At 44.4% G+C, this 18,298-nt stretch overlaps 1 protein-coding gene across 1 annotated transcript in view; it reads left to right on the top strand.

Moving 5' to 3' along the window:
• Positions 1 to 18,298, top strand: part of LOC132259068 (uncharacterized) — a 42,673-nt gene that overhangs the window by 13,321 nt on the left and 11,054 nt on the right. The window contains exons 6-18 of the mRNA XM_059756613.1: positions 371 to 475; positions 553 to 615; positions 6,587 to 6,997; positions 7,239 to 7,423; positions 7,506 to 7,578; positions 7,830 to 7,865; positions 9,611 to 9,740; positions 9,818 to 9,941; positions 10,601 to 10,633; positions 11,417 to 11,482; positions 11,721 to 11,773; positions 11,864 to 12,039; positions 13,212 to 17,702. Coding sequence (XP_059612596.1) covers positions 371 to 475; positions 553 to 615; positions 6,587 to 6,997; positions 7,239 to 7,423; positions 7,506 to 7,578; positions 7,830 to 7,865; positions 9,611 to 9,740; positions 9,818 to 9,941; positions 10,601 to 10,633; positions 11,417 to 11,482; positions 11,721 to 11,773; positions 11,864 to 12,039; positions 13,212 to 17,702 — 5,946 coding nt within the window. The remainder of the gene's footprint in view (positions 1 to 370; positions 476 to 552; positions 616 to 6,586; positions 6,998 to 7,238; positions 7,424 to 7,505; positions 7,579 to 7,829; positions 7,866 to 9,610; positions 9,741 to 9,817; positions 9,942 to 10,600; positions 10,634 to 11,416; positions 11,483 to 11,720; positions 11,774 to 11,863; positions 12,040 to 13,211; positions 17,703 to 18,298) is intronic.

Below are 18,298 nucleotides of genomic sequence, written 5' to 3'. Positions count from 1 at the left end.
GCCGAGGTTATTTAAAATCTTCTCACGATTGGGAGTGAGACGCCCAGGCTGATAAGAAAGCGGGGTTCCCGCCAAAAAGGATTTCACGAGACACTGAGAGAAATGTTGCACAAGTGATTCTCTGTTATTTCACATAATTTGCCATTGAGAATTGATGGCATGATTTCCACTCAGTGTAATGCTCTGTGGAAAACAGATGTGAAAAGCCGCCGAGGAAGAGAGAAAGGATTATCAGTGGAATTTCATTGGGGGTTGGGGGGGAAAAGGGTGGATTTTTGTAAAAATTGTGTGTATATTTCTCCAACAATTGCCGATTGTGAGAGCAGTGAATGTGACTTCGACGGGAGGATCGCAGTCAATTCCGTGTGAGAGGAGTTAAGTGGATTGCCAAGGAGACTCCCGAAGCACTCTTCCCTCCAGCCACAGAGACGACAGACCATCGAAGCGGTGCGAAACGTGAGAAATATGGGGCAGGGTTAGTTTCACGCCATCACGATGCATTGCAATATCGTGCAAAGCTGACATGGATCCAACAGAGTCGTCTTTTTCCAGAATCACAGTCAACAACACCGGCAATAATAGCTCCAAAATTCAAAGCGACAGCGCCTTCTTCAGGTACAAATGCTCACATGGGAGCTGATAAATCTCTAAAGGGGATTTCCCACTGGTGTACACAGCATCGGGAGTATTTCTTTGCACATTGCAAACGGGGCGGGGGTTTCGATTGAGTATGTTTTCTCACATAATAATAGTCGATCCCTTTCAAGCAGAACAAGAGAGGAGACACAAATTCTCAGTTCGGAATCGCAAGCTGGACAGCAGGAATTACATTTCAGAGGGAATTTTTCATTTGTTCTTCCATGTCTTCTGCCTTTCTATTTCCCCTCAACACAAATCGTCTTTCTTCCCTTTTGGGTGACAACCTTCCTTAAGAGGATTTCAAAATAGATTCGCACACTGTACCAATTCTCACTGCTCACAATTCGCACTCCCTTTGAGACTCAAATGACAAAGAAACTCACCTCGCAATTCTCCGTGCTTTCTCACAAGTGCAAAACTTTCCCAGTTATTATCATTAGGCATGACTTATCCTTGCTGCAAAGTTGTTTTCCACGCTGAATAGCAAACATTTCTTTAATTGCGAGTGGGAAACAAGTGAAAAAATTAGCTTATGTCAGCAGAAAAAACTTCCTGGCAAATATAATTTTAACTTGTGGCAAAAACACCCACTCCACAATCGTCAATTGGCCAAATTATTTCACCAGAATTTCGGCACTTTTTGGCCATTTGGGAGGACTTGAGATTCAGCAGAAAAGGCCAAGTTATTCTTTCAAAAGCTCACCCAATTTGCCACATTGAATTGACTGCTTTGGCAGAAAATGAGAAAATATCGCAAATGTGTGCTTAAAATCAAATAAATTCGCTCCTTCGTGTCTATCTAGATCACTCTAGATTGAATAGAGAAGAGTGTCCGCCGCCAATGATGCATAAACTTGCAATTAGTTCATCAATCAATGTGAATGATTGTTTAGAGCATTGCTGATGAGACGCGACAGAAAGTGCTCATTGGGCCGCGCTTGTTGGACGAGAGAATAGGATTACTGGCGGAAATTTATTGGCGAATTAATAATTAATTGGTGTGGGTGGCGGGAGGCCAAATGTGGCTCCAATGCACGCACTATTCATTGTGGAAATATTCTAAACAAATCACATTCCGCGCTGAAATCGCGCTGTTTATGCTGGCTCTGTGTGTGGATTTTTTCTGCCACTTCCTCCAAACACCCCGAGAGATTTTCCGCCAGATTTCCCGCGCTCATGTGAAAATTTGCCACAGTGTGCGCCAGTTCGGTGTGAAAATGACGGAATAGCGGGGAAAAATTAAATGTGACATCACAGCCGCAGAATATATTCCAGATTGTTCCGGCGAAAATCGATGGAGAAATGCCCTGCGGGACTCTGTCGACGTGCACCTCGTTGGCGGAAAATTGGGAAATGTATTAAATGTCGTTATCACATCCGTTCCATGGCGCGTGGAGGAAGGAAGAAAAAATGATAGGCGATAAATAACTAATCGTGCAAAATTGTCCCTGGAGAGCGCGATTCCGCGCGCCAATTTCCCACCTTTTTCGCGGTGTGTGGCAAATGTGCGGCGGCGGGCTGAAAAATAGATTATAGACACAAGTCTCTCCGTTCCACACCAACCAGATGATATTACATCGCAGCACATTATAAATCTTGGCGTCATCATGTATAAATTAAAATACATTTCGGTTTAATTCACCAACGGAACTTAACGACGATTTAATCAAAATTGGACACTTGCCCATGACTAAAATTGTTTTAATTTGACTTGGCGACATCTCCGTGTCCACCTTTTCGCCGCCTTTTTATATCTGTGCCCGCAGGAAAAGGTCGTTTTAATGGCTCTTCTGGAGCAAAAATAGTGGTCATGTCGCAATGTTTCACGCGTGTTTCACATTAATTGCACAGCTGAAACAGAACCCGAAGAACCCATGAAAGTTCTTATTAGTGTTATTTACTGCAAATATTGCATATTTCGTCAACTTTCATAGCGCTCTGCAGCGCCGTTTGGCGAGCACTAACCCCAATTCTCTCTCTGAAATTCACAAATTGCATAGAAGCATAAATATAGTGTGTTTCTGAATTTGTGGCACAAAAACCACATTTTACTGTTGACATGAGCAGAATTGTGCATGTTTTCCTGCCAAAGCGACATGAATCACTCACCAAAGACGGCGGTGGAGACGGGAAAACGCTTGAGGGAGTGGCGCAGAGACGCGCGGGAGCATCGCGAAAAGCGCCATGACAAAATGCAGGTGCAAAATAAATTTGGTGATGCTTGTCGTGAAAATTAGAAACGCACCTTCTCATGCAATTGTAGCTAATTTTGCCAGAGCGACACAGACATTTTATGCGCTCATTCCATTGCATAATTGTCTCAGGCGACAATGTATATATATATGCAAGCGCTTGTGGAGTCATGTTGAACATGTAAAAGGATTATTAATGCTCTCAATGAGAGCTTCTTGTGTCGAACACCACAGTTTACCAATGTTGTGTGATCCAATGTAAATAAATAATCGACAAACTGTACCAACAGAGATTAATTGAAAGCTCCCTCGGTGGAGGTGAAAGACAAACACACACGCAATGGTGAATTAGTGAAATAATTGAGCCATTAAAATGTTTTTACTCCTGTCACAAATAACTCTTGAAATTCCGATCATGTGTTGCGAATTAGAATCTCTGGCGTCATTTTCCGCACAATTGTGGGTGTTTTCTGTTCAAATTGCGCTCATATAATTGAATGAAGGTGGTTTTGACAGGAAGTGGGAAGTGACGAGGGCCGGGGGGAGGGTGAATTGACGGCAAGAAGATGCCTGAGAGCAAATTCGGTCTCGCCACCGGGCGTCTCCACTGCACATCAAGAGCAAGGTGAGCAAATTGCTCTGCCTCGATAATGTGCCGTGCAGAAAAAGAGACTATAATTCACCCAGTGATGAGTCCCAAAATAAAGCCACTCGCCCAACTGACGTCCGGTCTGATTCTTCAATTTAGACTAATGATTCGCTCCTCATCATTTATCAATTGCGAGTGTGTATAATTCCGCTTTGGTCATTTCAATGAAACACTCGCGAAACATCGACAATGGCCGCATTCATTGGACTGCTGAAGCCTCTGTTCAATCACCGCCAAATGGTGCGTGACAATATCCTGCGTATTTGAATTTATGACCATCTCCAGCTCCCACGCACCGAGTATACATAACTTTGACAAATTGGTGGAAGTCGCTCTCTGGCACGAGGAATTGTGTGATTGCGCTGTGCGGAGAGGCGCGATGTGTGATTTAAAATGAATTAAAAATTGATACGGCAATAAAAGGAGTGCGATCGAATTCCATTGACTCCATTTCCATGCTATGTGTGATGGAATGAATTCGTAGGAAATCGAAATGCAAATGGATTAAAATGTCACTGACATACACGCCGCAGTTCGTCAATTTAGATAGAACAATGTGGGATTGTAAATAAATGATGAGAATCTAGGGATTTCAATCATTAGAGACCGCCAATCGATAAGGCAGGTGTGGAGATAATGGCAGTTAAACTAAGATGGGCTTCACCAGCACGATTCCATGACAATTCATTTGCTGAATGGCAAATCGCGATTGAAATTCTGCTGGCAGTGTCGCTGGCCAGTGGGTAAACAGTGAAGAATATCAATTTGTGACGCGAGATTGAAATGAGAGTCAAATTGGCGACAATCAATGCGCATTGAGCGCAAAAGCTGGGAAACATGGAATAATTATGCAAAGTACCTAATCATTTGATGATTACACCACTCATGATTGCGTATTATTCACTGTCATTTGATAAATCATTGGCTTACAGCCCACATCATTCACTCTCGGTGTGTTCAGGAGCCCCCATTGGACTTGGGGTGGCGACAGAGCGAGATGACAAACACTAATGATGTGATTTATGCTGGGGAAACCCATGAGCAATATTTCCGCTCCTCCCCGACTCATCCCCGAGTTTATCCATGAATTTCACATAATTCACCGGCGATGCGCGGCGGTCAAGAAGCCATGCAGGCGCTCGCCAATTTCCATCCACTGCGGGACATCATCATTCGAGCCAACCGCCATTATCCACAACTGTTACTCGGTCACTCCACCTTCCGAATCCCTGATTTATTGACCGATTTATCCCAACTAATACGAGATGGGCTGTATTCGTGCACCTTCCCTGCGCTCGCTTTTACCTTCTGACCCAGAACAATTTACGCACTCGCTCTTAAAGATCCAACACAAGCGGCGCAAGTTTGGATTCTAACTAAATAAAGCACTTCTATTTCCCCCGCTTTAATCTTGGCCGCTGAGGGAAGATTTTGTAAAAAAGTAGAATGAGGACTAATGGGATAAAATTATTCATTCTCATTCCCGAATTATATATGTTTTCAACGGTGGTAAAAAATGGGAATTACCCTTGCAATTTCCATAACAATTTTATTACGAAAAAATTATTCTTCCTGTTTAAATATTTTACATCGTAATTTCCTCTTCACGGTGCTTTTGTGTTGTTTGTAGGATAAATACATAGCGCGAAGCTTTCACCGTGCTTTCTGCATACCTTCAGCGGGCGCGATATCTAAAGCTCAATGAACTGGAAGGGTGGAACAAAGGGAGAGACGGATATGCTATATTTTATACACATTCTGGCTTTAATCTATTTGCGAGCTATGAATATTTATATGCTTTTGAGACACTTTCAAACGACCAGAATTCAGCACCAATTGCGGATGTTGCACAAAAGCTCATTCTTCTGATGCTTCTTCTCGAATTGCCACCAAATTTGCATTGTGAATTCCCAGGGAGAAAAATTGAATAATGCACAAATTATGCTTAAGTGAAAGGAGTTCGGTGTGTGTACAAACTCCTGCTCACAATCCCCTTTGCAAACACATTGCCACTCGCCGAAACTGCAGCACAAAAGGAGGTGAAACAGTCGGTGGAACATGAATTGTTGTGGGTTCGCCAGTGCGTGTAAGGTGTGCTATTGAGGGCAGCAATGCATGTAAAATACTTCCAGAATCGCGAGCTTTTGCAAGCTCCGCAGATTGTCCTGTAATTTGCTGTGTTCTCTTCAAGTTTCAACTTGGCTAAACCAACACCTATTCACCATTATATCCCATTCTTCCGGCATCCTGAATGCTCTGCACTCTCGAGCGTTCATTTTTAGGGAAGTTCTCTGGATGAGAGATTATCGTGTATCTTCTGGCATTCACCGGGATGCTAAATCATATTACAGCCAGTCAATGGACAATGCTAAAAGCAACATAGTTGAAAGTACCCTTTCTATGGTCATTCTAGACGTTTAATTTAATACATACAATGTCCACGAGAAATCCACCGTGAGGCAATCATTGTCAGCTATGCAGCAACACAAATAAGCCCAGAGCCTCAGAATTCTAATCAACGCGATAGAATTGAATTGCAAATTAAAGGGGCTTTTGCAGAATTCATATAAGAAGCTCCCGAGCGGAAGCACTCGTGAAGGATTCGCCAAAAGTGAGCTTTAACTGAAATTGCCTATCTTTCTCCGTTGTGGAGTTTTTAGGGAGTTCACCGAGGGGCAGTTTTAATGGAATAAAAGCACATATGTGCATTCCCACATGGAGTGTGTTATGTAAATTTATGTGTGACATTTTGCAAAATGAAGCAAGAAATTTTGCCTAAAATTTAATACAAAAATTCCCTCCTGAACTTGTTTCTGCAATGCGGTTTCGAGCTGTCTTGAGGCCCCTCGTCTATCTCTTGCATGTAAATCTCCCATTTGTTCTCCATCTCGAGTGTATACATTTCCTGGGGAAGAAAGGATCAGATAGAGGGTCTCCCTAATGAAAAACCCCACTTTTCCGCACGATCCAGCAAAATGGGCAGACACTATCTTGTCCATCGCAGGAATTATTTGCAATGGTTGCGTGTTACGCCCCAGAGTTGGAAGTCTCCTCGCCAAGAGATGTGTGTGACCACTTAAACTGATTCATTTCCCGGGCGACGCAGGCATCTGGTCACCGGTCAATAAGTCCGAGCCGAATGTGTCGGGGAGTCAGCAAAACTCGTCAGATGGGGCGGCAATTCCACTTCCTCCGCCGCCACCCGTCTGGGTGCCCAACAGCGCCGAGCCGTCGCCTCAGCTGGGCGGCCGGAAAGTCGGATTCCGGCCCGTGCCCTTCGAGTCGCCCACACTCACGCGGCGCCGCTTCACCAGGAACCCCTCGGAGCCCCTCTCGCCGCCCGTGGAACCGCCGTGGAAGCAGCCGGGCGGCGAGAGCGCCCCGGAGATGCCCGCGCCAGGCAACTCCGTCCAGCGCCTGGCGCAGTCCTTCTCCGCGCCCAGCATCAATCGCCTCGGCACCACGCAGCTGCCGCGCTCGCAGAATCCCACCATGACGCTGCTGCAGAAGGCGCGAGGTAAAGCCTCAGGACCTCGTGGAGTTCTTGCATGTCCGCCCCATCGTCGTCTCCTTCTGCCGGCGAGCTTTCGAGCAAGCTTTCCTCCAAAGTAACACTCATGCTGTGCGCGAAGCAGCCGCTCTTAATCTAAATGTAAATTGTGTGTGTGTTCTTCTTGCCATGAGCTCTCACCCTCTGTGCTTTCCCGCGCCAGCAACAGCCCAGTGACTAATGATTTACACTCTTGTCCCCATTCCAGAGGAGCGCTCGTCGAAAGTGAGCCAGGAAGCGAGGAAGCCCAATGAAATAATCATCCCGATCCGGCAGGAGAACTCGACAGAGTCCGGCTGCGACTTTGGCAGGAACACAATGACGGAAGTGGCGTCCAGACAGGTGGACAGTGTCAACCAAGTGAAGGAAGGCATGCCACTGGTTCTCAGATCGGTTCGTATGCAACAATTGCCTTGATAATTGCTGAAGAAAGCGAGCTGAAGTGTGTTTTGTTGCTCTTCTCTCAATATTGCAGGAGATTCGAGAAGATAATCAGTCAAAATGGTACAAAAAAGTCTACAATACAATTCACAAAGCCAAAGATGACGGTGAGTTGAGTGCTTTTTTTGCTATTTTTATTTAATTAAATATACATTGATACATTTGGCTTGCTTCTGAATTAAAACCACAGTTTTCCCTTTGTTAAAATATTTACCAATTTGTATTGCAAAAGTTTTGTTTGTTGGATTTTTTTACTGTAATTTATTGTAACCAAAAAAAAGAGAACACAAAAGGGACGCAAAATTGACGATTTCTCTTTTAATTAATAACAATTTTCCAAAAATTGTTTCATTTGCAGATGATTATGTGACAGTCCGCTACAAAACTCGGCGAGGTGAAATATTATTCTACATTTTTACATTTTGATATATAATTTAAATAATTTCTCTCTACCATTTATCTCTTTCACTTACACCATCTCTCATAAATACATTTTATACACTCGATTGCACACACCGAATGTTGCATTCTGGAAATTATACACACTCGAAAATTACCTTTTTTTCCACAGAAGTTTTCAGCTTTCCCGAAAACACACACACAGATACACTTTGTTTATTATCTATATACATTTTACATACAAATTTTCGAGCATAGATATGGGAAAAACTCAGAGCAGACGCACTCATAAAATTCAATTATTTATTTCATTTTGTTCTCCTTGCAAAAAACAGCACTGAAAAATAATTAAAATTTTATATACAATGCCAACTAATGGTATTGCTAACGAAATTGTTTCTGCACTTCCTTCCGCTGTATAAGCCAACAAATTATGTCATTTTCATCCACGAATTGGATTATTTAATCAATTTTCGCCACATTGCCAAACGCCGAATGAATTTTCACAACTCAATTCTTCAGGGAAATTTCAGAAACTTCTCGCAGATCTGCTTCAGTAAGACGATGTGTAGAAGTAATAGTTATTATTGACTGACTATCGAATTGAACCATAAAAGTCAAATTATCCAGAGGAAGTTTCACAAATGAAAATCTCAAACATTGAATTTTCCATCGCTCTTTCTCAGAACCAGATGGAATTCTCACAAACAATTTCCGCTTATATAATTTTCCTTGAGTCATCGAGAAATTGGATCTCGAGACGCTTTTTGTTGAGATATCCGACAAAACCTTGAACAAAACACACCAGATTTGGCTTTCTCTGCTTCACATTCATGCAGAAAAATCATATTTTACTCCTGCTCAGTGAAGTCGTATTGAACTTGCAGACTTTTCTGAGAAACTCACTATTTATCTGGCTTAATATTCTTCTATTTAACTTTGAATTTCCACTGTGTGCTCAAAGTATAAGTCTTTCTCCAGGGGGGAAAGAAAAAAAAGAAGCAGAAAAGACGTTTATTCTGTACAATCTTCACCCATTTGAGCATGGAAAATTTTGAAAATTCACATTTTTGATTATTCATGACGAAATTTGCCAAATTATACTGAAATCTAAAAATATTTCCCCAATTTATAGGTTGAATAAATAATACCGCGCGATTACTATCACATTTTGAGTGGCAGAATTTAAAATTACATCCGCCAAAGCCTTTCATCTTCTCTGGGTTCAGTCAGAAGATATTGTGCATCAAAAATTAATCACACTTAATGGCTCAATAACGCTTTATGTGGGAAGTGCTCGCAAATCCATTCTGTTCTCTTGTGACTTCATATACAAAGCATATTAACCCGAATTTCGGCAAGAAAGGCAAATATTCACGTTTTGAGCATTAAATTTAGCACTAGATGCTTTATTGCAGCAAATTTCAGACAATGAATCGTGCAATTCTATACACTGAACTCCACATTTTTGCCCCCAGAGACTTTAATTGTTGCAATTTTCTGGCTGCGGATTCTCCTCTAAATATTGACTTCTTCATCCACTTTTCCTCCGGTTGAGGCACTCGCAAAGACCATCTCTTTTTTTCTGTGTGTGCCATTATGTCTGTCTCTGTTAATGTTCCTCGACGCATATTTTCAAAAGTGAGATGCGACGCCATAAATTAACTCTTCTCCCATCATTTCTCTGTTGTTTCTGGGTGAAATCCCGACGATTGCGGAAAAAACCACGTTGCGATGCAGGCCGATATCCGTACAGAGCCAATGGGTACATGTCAGAGCCGGAGCCCAACTATGATTCCGACTACTCGTTCAAATACAGCACCCTGGACAGAAGACGCACTCCATCAGCCGGAAGTCAATACGATGACAGGTGGGCTGGAATTTATTGGCCATGGCCGCAAAACGCACAGATCATCGAGATTTATTGATGTGTATTTACATTTGCAGTCGGTCGTATGGAACAATGCCAAATCCCGTTCGGTCAGGACAGACTTCCTATCGCAATCACCCGGGAAGGATTGAGAACTACACGCCGGGACGCTCTTCTGTGTCTGAGCGGGAGACGAGAGAGGTGAGCAGATAGTGCACCAGTGCTTATAGTTGAATCTGCGAGAGACATAAACTTGCGACGGCATTCTGCTAAATTCTTGCCATTTTGTGTGGAAATTCAGAGGATCTTTAAATGCCACAATTTGCCATTTGAAAATACTTATATTTCTTCAAATTGTCTCTCTTTAAAAATTTTTAGAGCTTTGGAGGCAATTTCGAGGTTATGTTTTCTCATCAGCCTTCATTTTTGTCGTAATTCTCAAGAAAAATTGTTCTCTTAGGGGCAATTGAACACTTTTCTTACCAAAATTTTCACCGAAAAGTGACTGTAAAAAGCGCTCACTTGAGCATTTCACTCCATTTAGTCAGACAGTCTGAAGTCCCCAAAAGAAGAGGTTTTTAGCAGAATGTCATTGCGTAATATTTTCTATGTGGTGTAAGGTTTCGGGATGTGACTTAAAAACTCTCCTTGTGACACTTTTCATGGTCTAATCCCAAAGTGATGCACAATGAAACATTTCAGGGAAAATTCTTCTCCACTTTTCTCGCTTTAAATGTTGAATGGCGTGACTTGATGGATGGTTGAAAGACTGTGTGTATATAGAATGCTACAGACTCGGCACATTTCAATGTCCCATTCTATCATCCTCAAAATTAATCCATTTCTTATTTTCATTCTAGTGGTGGGACGAGGTTATGGATATCTTTGATGGGGTACGATTTTTATCACATTTCTGTTCTTCCCATTTCATCCAACACAAATGGTTAAGACAGAGACTCTTCCCTTGCGCTTGATTAATGGCCATTTGAAAATTAATTTCAAAACTTTCGCCCTTAAAATTGCGATAGAGAATTGATGGTGTTTCACAGGGGAGGAATTGCACCTGTTTTAACCATTCTCACTCTCAAACAACCCGCACACTTTCGAGGCCCGACTGTGATTTTTTTTTTTAATTTTTTGACTTAGTTTGAATTCCAGCACAAACAGAGCCATAATTTTCACTTGTTTGCACTAAAAATGTTTACTCTTTTCCGTCAATACACACAAATATGCATCCGATAAGCCAACAAAGTCGTGTGGCAGATGATTAAATATAAAATCATAAATTTATGTGTCCATGCATGTATTTTTTTCGCACGATATTGCCGTTGTGTAAGCAAATAAAAAATTTTAATTGCAAAATTTACCACTCTTTATCGATATTTATTGAGCGGACAAAAAAAATATATATTTAATTTCTACATATTTGTGTTTATTGATATTTTATTAATTCGTCTGTATATATATTTTTCCCTTCACAATGAAAACTCTGCCGGCGCACTGAGCAAATTAATAATTTTCAGTGTGTCAATAATCTGATTAAATGATACTAAAATCAAATTTATAACGACATCCCAAATGGTCTTTTTTTTCTGCTGCTGGGCAATTAACTTTGGTGCGTATACTTGTGTTGCCACTCCCTTTCCGTGGAAAATATTCATTTGCCAATGGAAAAGTGGTTGGATGAAAATTCCACTCATCCCCTCTTCAGCATTGTGTTTGCCAGAGAAGTGCATAAATTTGTAAGTTTGCGAGAATGTGATGTTTTGTGTGGAATTCCAGGACAATCATGCTTTTTGCTCAATGCTAATTAACCCGCTAAAGTGACAGACTTCTGTCAGGATCTTTTGTGAAGATTTGTGACTGCAGAGCTTTAAGTTTCAGACTGTTTATCGATGAGCAAAGACGAAAGTTATGTCAATAGTTGGAAGGGAGAGATTTCATGGGATTTCTTTTATCTCTTTCCGGGATTGTTTGCAGCATTTGGAGCAGCAACGCATGGCCAACAGCTACAGCCAAGGATACCTATCAAGGTGAGTGCAAACGATTCAGTGCGCTTGAGATTAAAGCTCAGCCCAAGTGTGTCGTTGGATAAATTAACGGATATCCGTGTTTGCGTGCAGGGCACTCAAGGAGCAGGGCTACGAGAGCGACTCTTCACTTGTCTTCCGGAAGCGCAATGATGTCGCCCTGACACCTCTGAGTCCTGTTGAGCAGAAGCAAGCGTACAAGAGTGTTCAGGCGGGCGGCGAACCACCACTTCAGGGATTCCGGAAGCCGGCGCCCGAGAAACCAAAGGGTGAGTCGAAGAGTTCCTCACACTCTTGCCCCGAATTGCAATCAATCAATCAAAATTAATTACCAACACTCCAGCTTCCACACTTTTTTTCCCACATCTCGCCTTCGTTAAATATTGAAATTAATCGGATTTCATGGTGTTTGGGGATATAATAATTTGATATTGAGAGATTGTGGCCCGTTGAGACTCAAAAAGGTATGGTTCTTGGCTGTTTCTCGCACTTTGCATTAGGCCACAATGTATATTTTATGCTCGACACGTAGTTATATCACTTGTTTTATTAAATAAGGAACGTGTTAATTAGATTATCCTTCACCATCCGCCAAAAGAGTAGATACTAACACTGGTATTTAATAATTCACCCACTTTTCGCCCTCTATATATGAATTGATTAGATTTATGCAAGATTTTGCCCGTAGAATGTGATTAAGTAGAATGAATTAACCCGGTAATATAAATGGATTCTCTGCTAGTGAGAGAGAGAGGATTACAAAGTATCTTTCGGAGGGTACACAAAGCCACTTGAGGTGTATTGACATTATTAATACATAGTCATATTGCATTTACTGTAAATTCCTCATTCACCCGACTCCCAATATCCAATGGGATCATAACATGCTTCTTGCGCCATCATGAGGGTTTACGAGGATTGTGACCTGGTGGAGAGTCTTTATTTTTATGTTGGCCACTGAATTTTACTGGCGTTCGCCATCATGCACTCCTGTACAACACCATATCAGTACACTGACCCACACCACATGAGCACCTTGAAATCACCCCGCACACAGAGTGAATTGAAGAGGAAGACACTCTTGGTCTTGAGTTTGAGCACAGGGATTCGTGTGGAGACGTGCGCTGAGTCCCCAAAACTGGGTGAGCAGCAAAATCAATCACAAACACACACGTGAAGGGGTTCAGCCAGGCGACACAGTGTGGAGTGAAAAATCACAATTGAGTCGCACACCCAAGTAATGTCTAATAAGAGGATTTGTAGGGGGTGTTTGAATAGCTTTTTTCCTTGGCAATTGTATGCGGAGCACACAGAGTGAAATTCGGCACAGAAAAGCACTTTTGCCACCACGTAAGACGAGAGAGAGAGAGAGAGAGATGCCATTGTGTCTGCGGCGATGCTCTTGAATGCCCATTAACGCGTTTTCTATTCTTGCGGATAGATGAGGCAGAACCGGAAATTGAGTACATTCCCATCACGCCGACCCTCACAAAAATACGCGTCCACCGAAAAGTGCCACAGCCGAAAGCCACCCAAGTCGTGTGTTATCCCATCACCAGTGTCACACGGCCCATTGACATGTTCGGGGCTTTCCCCAAAGAAGTCAAGTCCTTTGTGCCGACAGTTCCGCCGGCGCCGCCGAGCCGAAAGTCCAGCAAGCTCAACTCCACGCTGAAGCTCTTCTCGGAGGCGAAGGTGACGTCGCCGAGGAGTCACCACGAGGCCTGCTTCAGCTCCACCACAACCGCCAAGGGCAGATCCAAGTCCGCCTCGTCCACCTACTCCGCCTCGAGCATCAAGGAGGAGAAGAACCTCGCAAACAGCACGAGAATTCAGGCCAGCAAGCAAATCTGCCGATCCTACTCATCCAGCATGTCTCCGAGATCGCATTCGTCGGAGGTGCGCAGATCTAGTCCCAGTCCTGTCGCCTTTGGGCGGAGTATCTCCAAGGAGCGCACTTTCGCCGAGGAGAAGAAGCGCCTTGAGGAAGCCCTTCCGCAGTGTCGGCGTCTTCGCAATGTGACAACAAGAATCCTGCGAAAGAGCGACGTGAAGTCGCCGGATGAGGTGAAGAAGGCCATCCAGAACACCTTTCGAATACTGCCCGTCAAGGATAAGCCCGGAACTACTATCCAATCCGGCCGTGGTGGAAAGATTAAACCGGGAACTGGAGGAAGCACTACAAAGTCTACGACTCACATCACAACCAGTCGCAGTGTCACTCCGAAGACCTCTAGTCGCACTTCCCTCGCTCTTTCATCTTCGAGCAAGGCGGTTCATAAGGCTCCCGCGGGCACTCGAGGCCGGTCAGTGGGAAGAGCGGCGTTGCCAGTAATCACGACCAAAGCCCTGAAGTCATCGTTGCTGAAGTCAACGAAAAGCACGGGTAAGTCCACTTCGAACCTGAGCTTGGCTCGCACAAGCTCGACCTATTCGATCGACTCAACAAACTCGAAACGACGAACACCAGTTCGTCCCACGACAATCACGAGATTTCCCATCAGCGGGAAGAAGCAGAAGAAGAAGGATCAGAAGAAGACGGACGATGATTTGCAGTTGCGGCGCGTGGAGAGTGAAATTGTGAGATTTGAAGTGGATCTCAAGGATGAAATTGAGAAGAAGCACAGAGAATTGCGAAATTCCGTCAACCGATCGATCAGACAACACTCAGATGCCATCAAAACAGACTCTTTCTTCCAAAATCTCTTCCTTCGCGACTTCCAACCCACCACACTTCCCATTCGATCGTGCACAGTCTTGGACAAGGTTCGCCTGTGGAATACTCTGACCACCAAATCCGAACCGTCTCTGCGTCCGCTGAATTCCTACTTGATCCAGAAACAGCCCGTGACCTCGTCGAAATTCAAGATGCTGGAGAGGGAGCATTTTCGCCAATCCCGAAGCCTCAGTCCAGTCAGGATCTTTCGTCCTGGACGCTTAGCGTACGAACACATCAGCAAGTTTGATTCGTTCTACCAATTGTCCGACGAGGAGGAGGAATTCGGCAGTCTGACGGAGTTCAATTACAGCTACCAAGAGAGGAGCCGAAGTGAACCTCCGGGAAGCACAGTTCTCACGGAGATCGTGAGACCGAATTCCCCAGTCGTCATCCACGGACGCCGAAGTGTGACAGACTATCGAGAGTCATCAGAGAAACGCAGCAGCACAAGATCTCCATCTTGTCGGCGCATCCAGAGCTTCCGATCGACAACACAGACCTCAACAGAGAGATCTCCCAAAGTCGTGACACGCGCCAAAAGCCTCAACAGTGCAGATCGTGAGCAAGCGAGAAGGAATTTCTTGAATGAGCAACTCTCCCACAGTTCGACTTCTCTGAACACGCTTGAAAAACACACGCCCGCTTGCAATCATGGCAGATCCGAGCGATTCCAGGAACTCAACAAATTCTACTCGAATCTTGAAAGGGTTGGCCAATTAGAAAGAGCAACTTCTTCCTCAGATCTTCGGCCAATTCGAAGACAGGAAGAGATAATTGACTTTGATTTGTGGAAAAAGATTCGAGCTCATGAGAGGGCCGAGAAGGAACTCAATTTCCTGGTGGGGAAGCTTAAGCAGGAGCAGAAAGAGAGAGATCTCCTTTTCCGTCCCAAAGACGTCGAGGATCTTAGGTGGAATCAACATCTCGAGCCGGGATTGAGAATCAAGGAAAAGTCAGTGGAAGATTTAAGAGAAATGTTTCAGCAGAAAGCCTCACAGACTTTTCCCGATGAGGATCAGCGACAAGAAATTGAATCGAACAAGGACACTTACAAGCCCTTCTGGCGCGGCAATTCTGTCGTAGATCTGGCCACGAACATGATTATCAAGTACAATCCTGGCGAAGCTAGAAAACTGCCTCGGAAAATTGAGCTGCGAGAGGACAAATGCTTCGGACTCAGTCGCAAACTCGTCAGCACGCTGAGCAAGGATCAAGTGGCGAAGCTGAAGCACCAGTTGAATGAAATCTACAGTTCAGGCCCAGGAGAAGGCGGGAAAAAGGAAAATAAGTATGAGGAAATCTCAGAGAAATACGTCGTCACTGTTCCTGCGTCGCCATTAAGTGTGGAGAAGAAGTCGACTCCTTTGACTGTCAGGAGTCACTCTCTGGTGTCTCGAGAGGAGCTTCTGACGCCAGTTCTGAAGCGCCATCAAGCGCGAATAGCGCTGGATAAAGCCGAATCCATAAGTTCAATCAATGAGGACAAAGTGTCGAAGGTGATTCACAAGTTTGAGAATGTCCTCACGAGATCCGCAGATCGCGATCACTTGACAGAGGTTGAGAAGAAGCGCCTGTCTGCGTCACTTTGCCATGAGATTAAGGACATCGTGGCTCAGCGTCGCCAAAGAATGGCTTCTCCGTCTGTTGTGGCGGGAAAGGAAACCCGAGGCGCCATTGCAGCTGAGAGCGCTAAGGAATCTCTGCCGGGAAGACCTTACTATTCCCTCGAGCTCACAGAAACCGTTCAGTCGACTTCAGAAGGCGATGCCGTGAAGTCCGTGTCGAAAATTCAAACCAAATCCTTGCGTGCTGGTGACAAGAAGACAGTTCAGCACATTGTTGTCAAGGAATCTTCTCAGCGTCCAGCTTCCAAATGCGAGACAGAGAGTGGATCTTCTGAAGCTTCCAACAGAACTGTTATCTACATGTCTGGAGACGCCATTAAGAACAAAATTCAGTACTTTGAGGAGAAAGAGAAGAATGACAATTCACTTGGAAGTACAATTTATCACGCCAGGGAAGATTCATCGCCAGACGAGGAGGAAGTCATGAAGATCGTTGAGCAGAAAGTGAAGCAGAGACAAGAAGAAGCTGAGAAGAAACTGCAGCAAGAGATGAAAGCTTCGCAGTCGTTCACGGATTTGAGGGAGATTTTTGGAGAGAAGACATCTGTGGTGAGCAATTACACAAGCAAGAAGTCTCGATCGGTGTCGCCAGTTAAGAGTCCAACAAAAGCGAGGGGATTTTCACCTGAGAAATCCCTGTCCAACACTGTCAGCATTGAGAGTGTCTCGCTGAGGTCCAGAAGCATCTCACCGGAGTACAGCGATGGCCTGCAGAGATGCTATCTCAACATGGTTTGCACGGGAGATGTTCAGAAGATGAGGCACAAGTTTGAGAGTCTCAGCATAAGTCCATCCCCAGTCGCGGGGGCTCCCAAAAAGCCCCGGCGCTTTCGCAGCGATCCAGACTTATCGAAGTCTTTTTTAGGGGAGCGGGGCGCAAGCCCCGTCAAAACTACGGTCCGAGATCATGAGATGGGCGACGTTTCCTGGATCACGCACAAGTTTGAGACCAGAAACGCTGCCGCAGTTGCTGAGAGGAGCCGCAGCAGGACTCGCAGGACCTCCTCTCCCATCCAGAAGGTGGCTTTCCGAAGGGATGATCGTCGTTTCATGCCTCACATTGACATCATCAGCAAGACGGCCTCGCTGAGGCGCGAGATCAAGCGCACGAGTCCTGTGAACGGCATCTCTGTGCCTGACGCTCCCATTAAGCTAGGCGAGGTGGAGAAGATTCGCCACAAGTTCGAGGAGAACCGAGATATGTCCCTCCTCGGCCAGATGTACACCTCTGCTCCGGACATCACGGAGTTGAAGGACATTTCGTCATACTTAACCGGTCCCTGGGTCGCTCATCGCTATCCCAGGCCGCAGGACAACGCCAGATCGCTCTACGCGAAGAGCAAACTCACGTCTGACGGCGTGTCTCTGAAGCGCCGCGACTCCAGACCCAGCTCAACGTCGCCTCCGCGCACCAAATCCTTGGCCGCGAAGATCCTCAGACCCTTCTACGATGTCTTCGCGGACCAGAAGTTCGATCCGCTGATTCACAGGCCCAAGTCACGCTATGTGCCCGACATGAAACGCGAAGCGGAGGCGCTTTGGCAGAAAATCCACGGAAATGTGCGGAAACCGTCAGTGAAATTTCAAGGTGGACACACTTTTCTTTTCTACATTCGACACGCCACACGACAATTAAATTCAATTTAGGTCACACGAGAAACTTCCTCAGCACAAAAACTTACTATCAGCACAAATTCTACTCTATCTCCACTCACTCTTGTAGGTCAAATCAGAGTTCATTGAGCTTCCATATCGTTGTGAATTTAAAGTTTGGAAATGCTATTTTCCCCCCGAAGTTTTTCCTCCCTCAAGCTTAAGTGATTTTCTCTATGCTGATAATAATCCCTTGGCTTTGCCAAGTTCTTCACCTCCTCAATCATAAGTCCTTGATTGATTTATCTAGTGAAAGAAATGTTAAGTTGATATGGACTCTCATGAGCAACTTCTTATTAATCCCATACTCTCAGTCTTAACCCATTCTCGCAGAGAGATTTATAAGTAATCGCCCCTTTCGCCTCTCCTAACACAGAAAGAACATTGCCTTCCACTTTACTCTTAAGGTATTAATTTTCACCTTTTCCCTTTATTTTCTCCTTGCGTAGCTGTTCTCACCCATAAATTAATCTTATCCCCCTTTTATTTATTTATTTCGTATGTATATTTATGTTCTGTTTTGCCTGTTTT

This window comes from Phlebotomus argentipes, unplaced genomic scaffold (assembly GCF_947086385.1).
Source record: "Phlebotomus argentipes unplaced genomic scaffold, Phlebotomus argentipes genome assembly scaffold_18, whole genome shotgun sequence".
Taxonomy (NCBI): domain Eukaryota; kingdom Metazoa; phylum Arthropoda; class Insecta; order Diptera; family Psychodidae; genus Phlebotomus; species Phlebotomus argentipes.
This window is presented reverse-complemented; position numbering and strand designations above follow the sequence as displayed.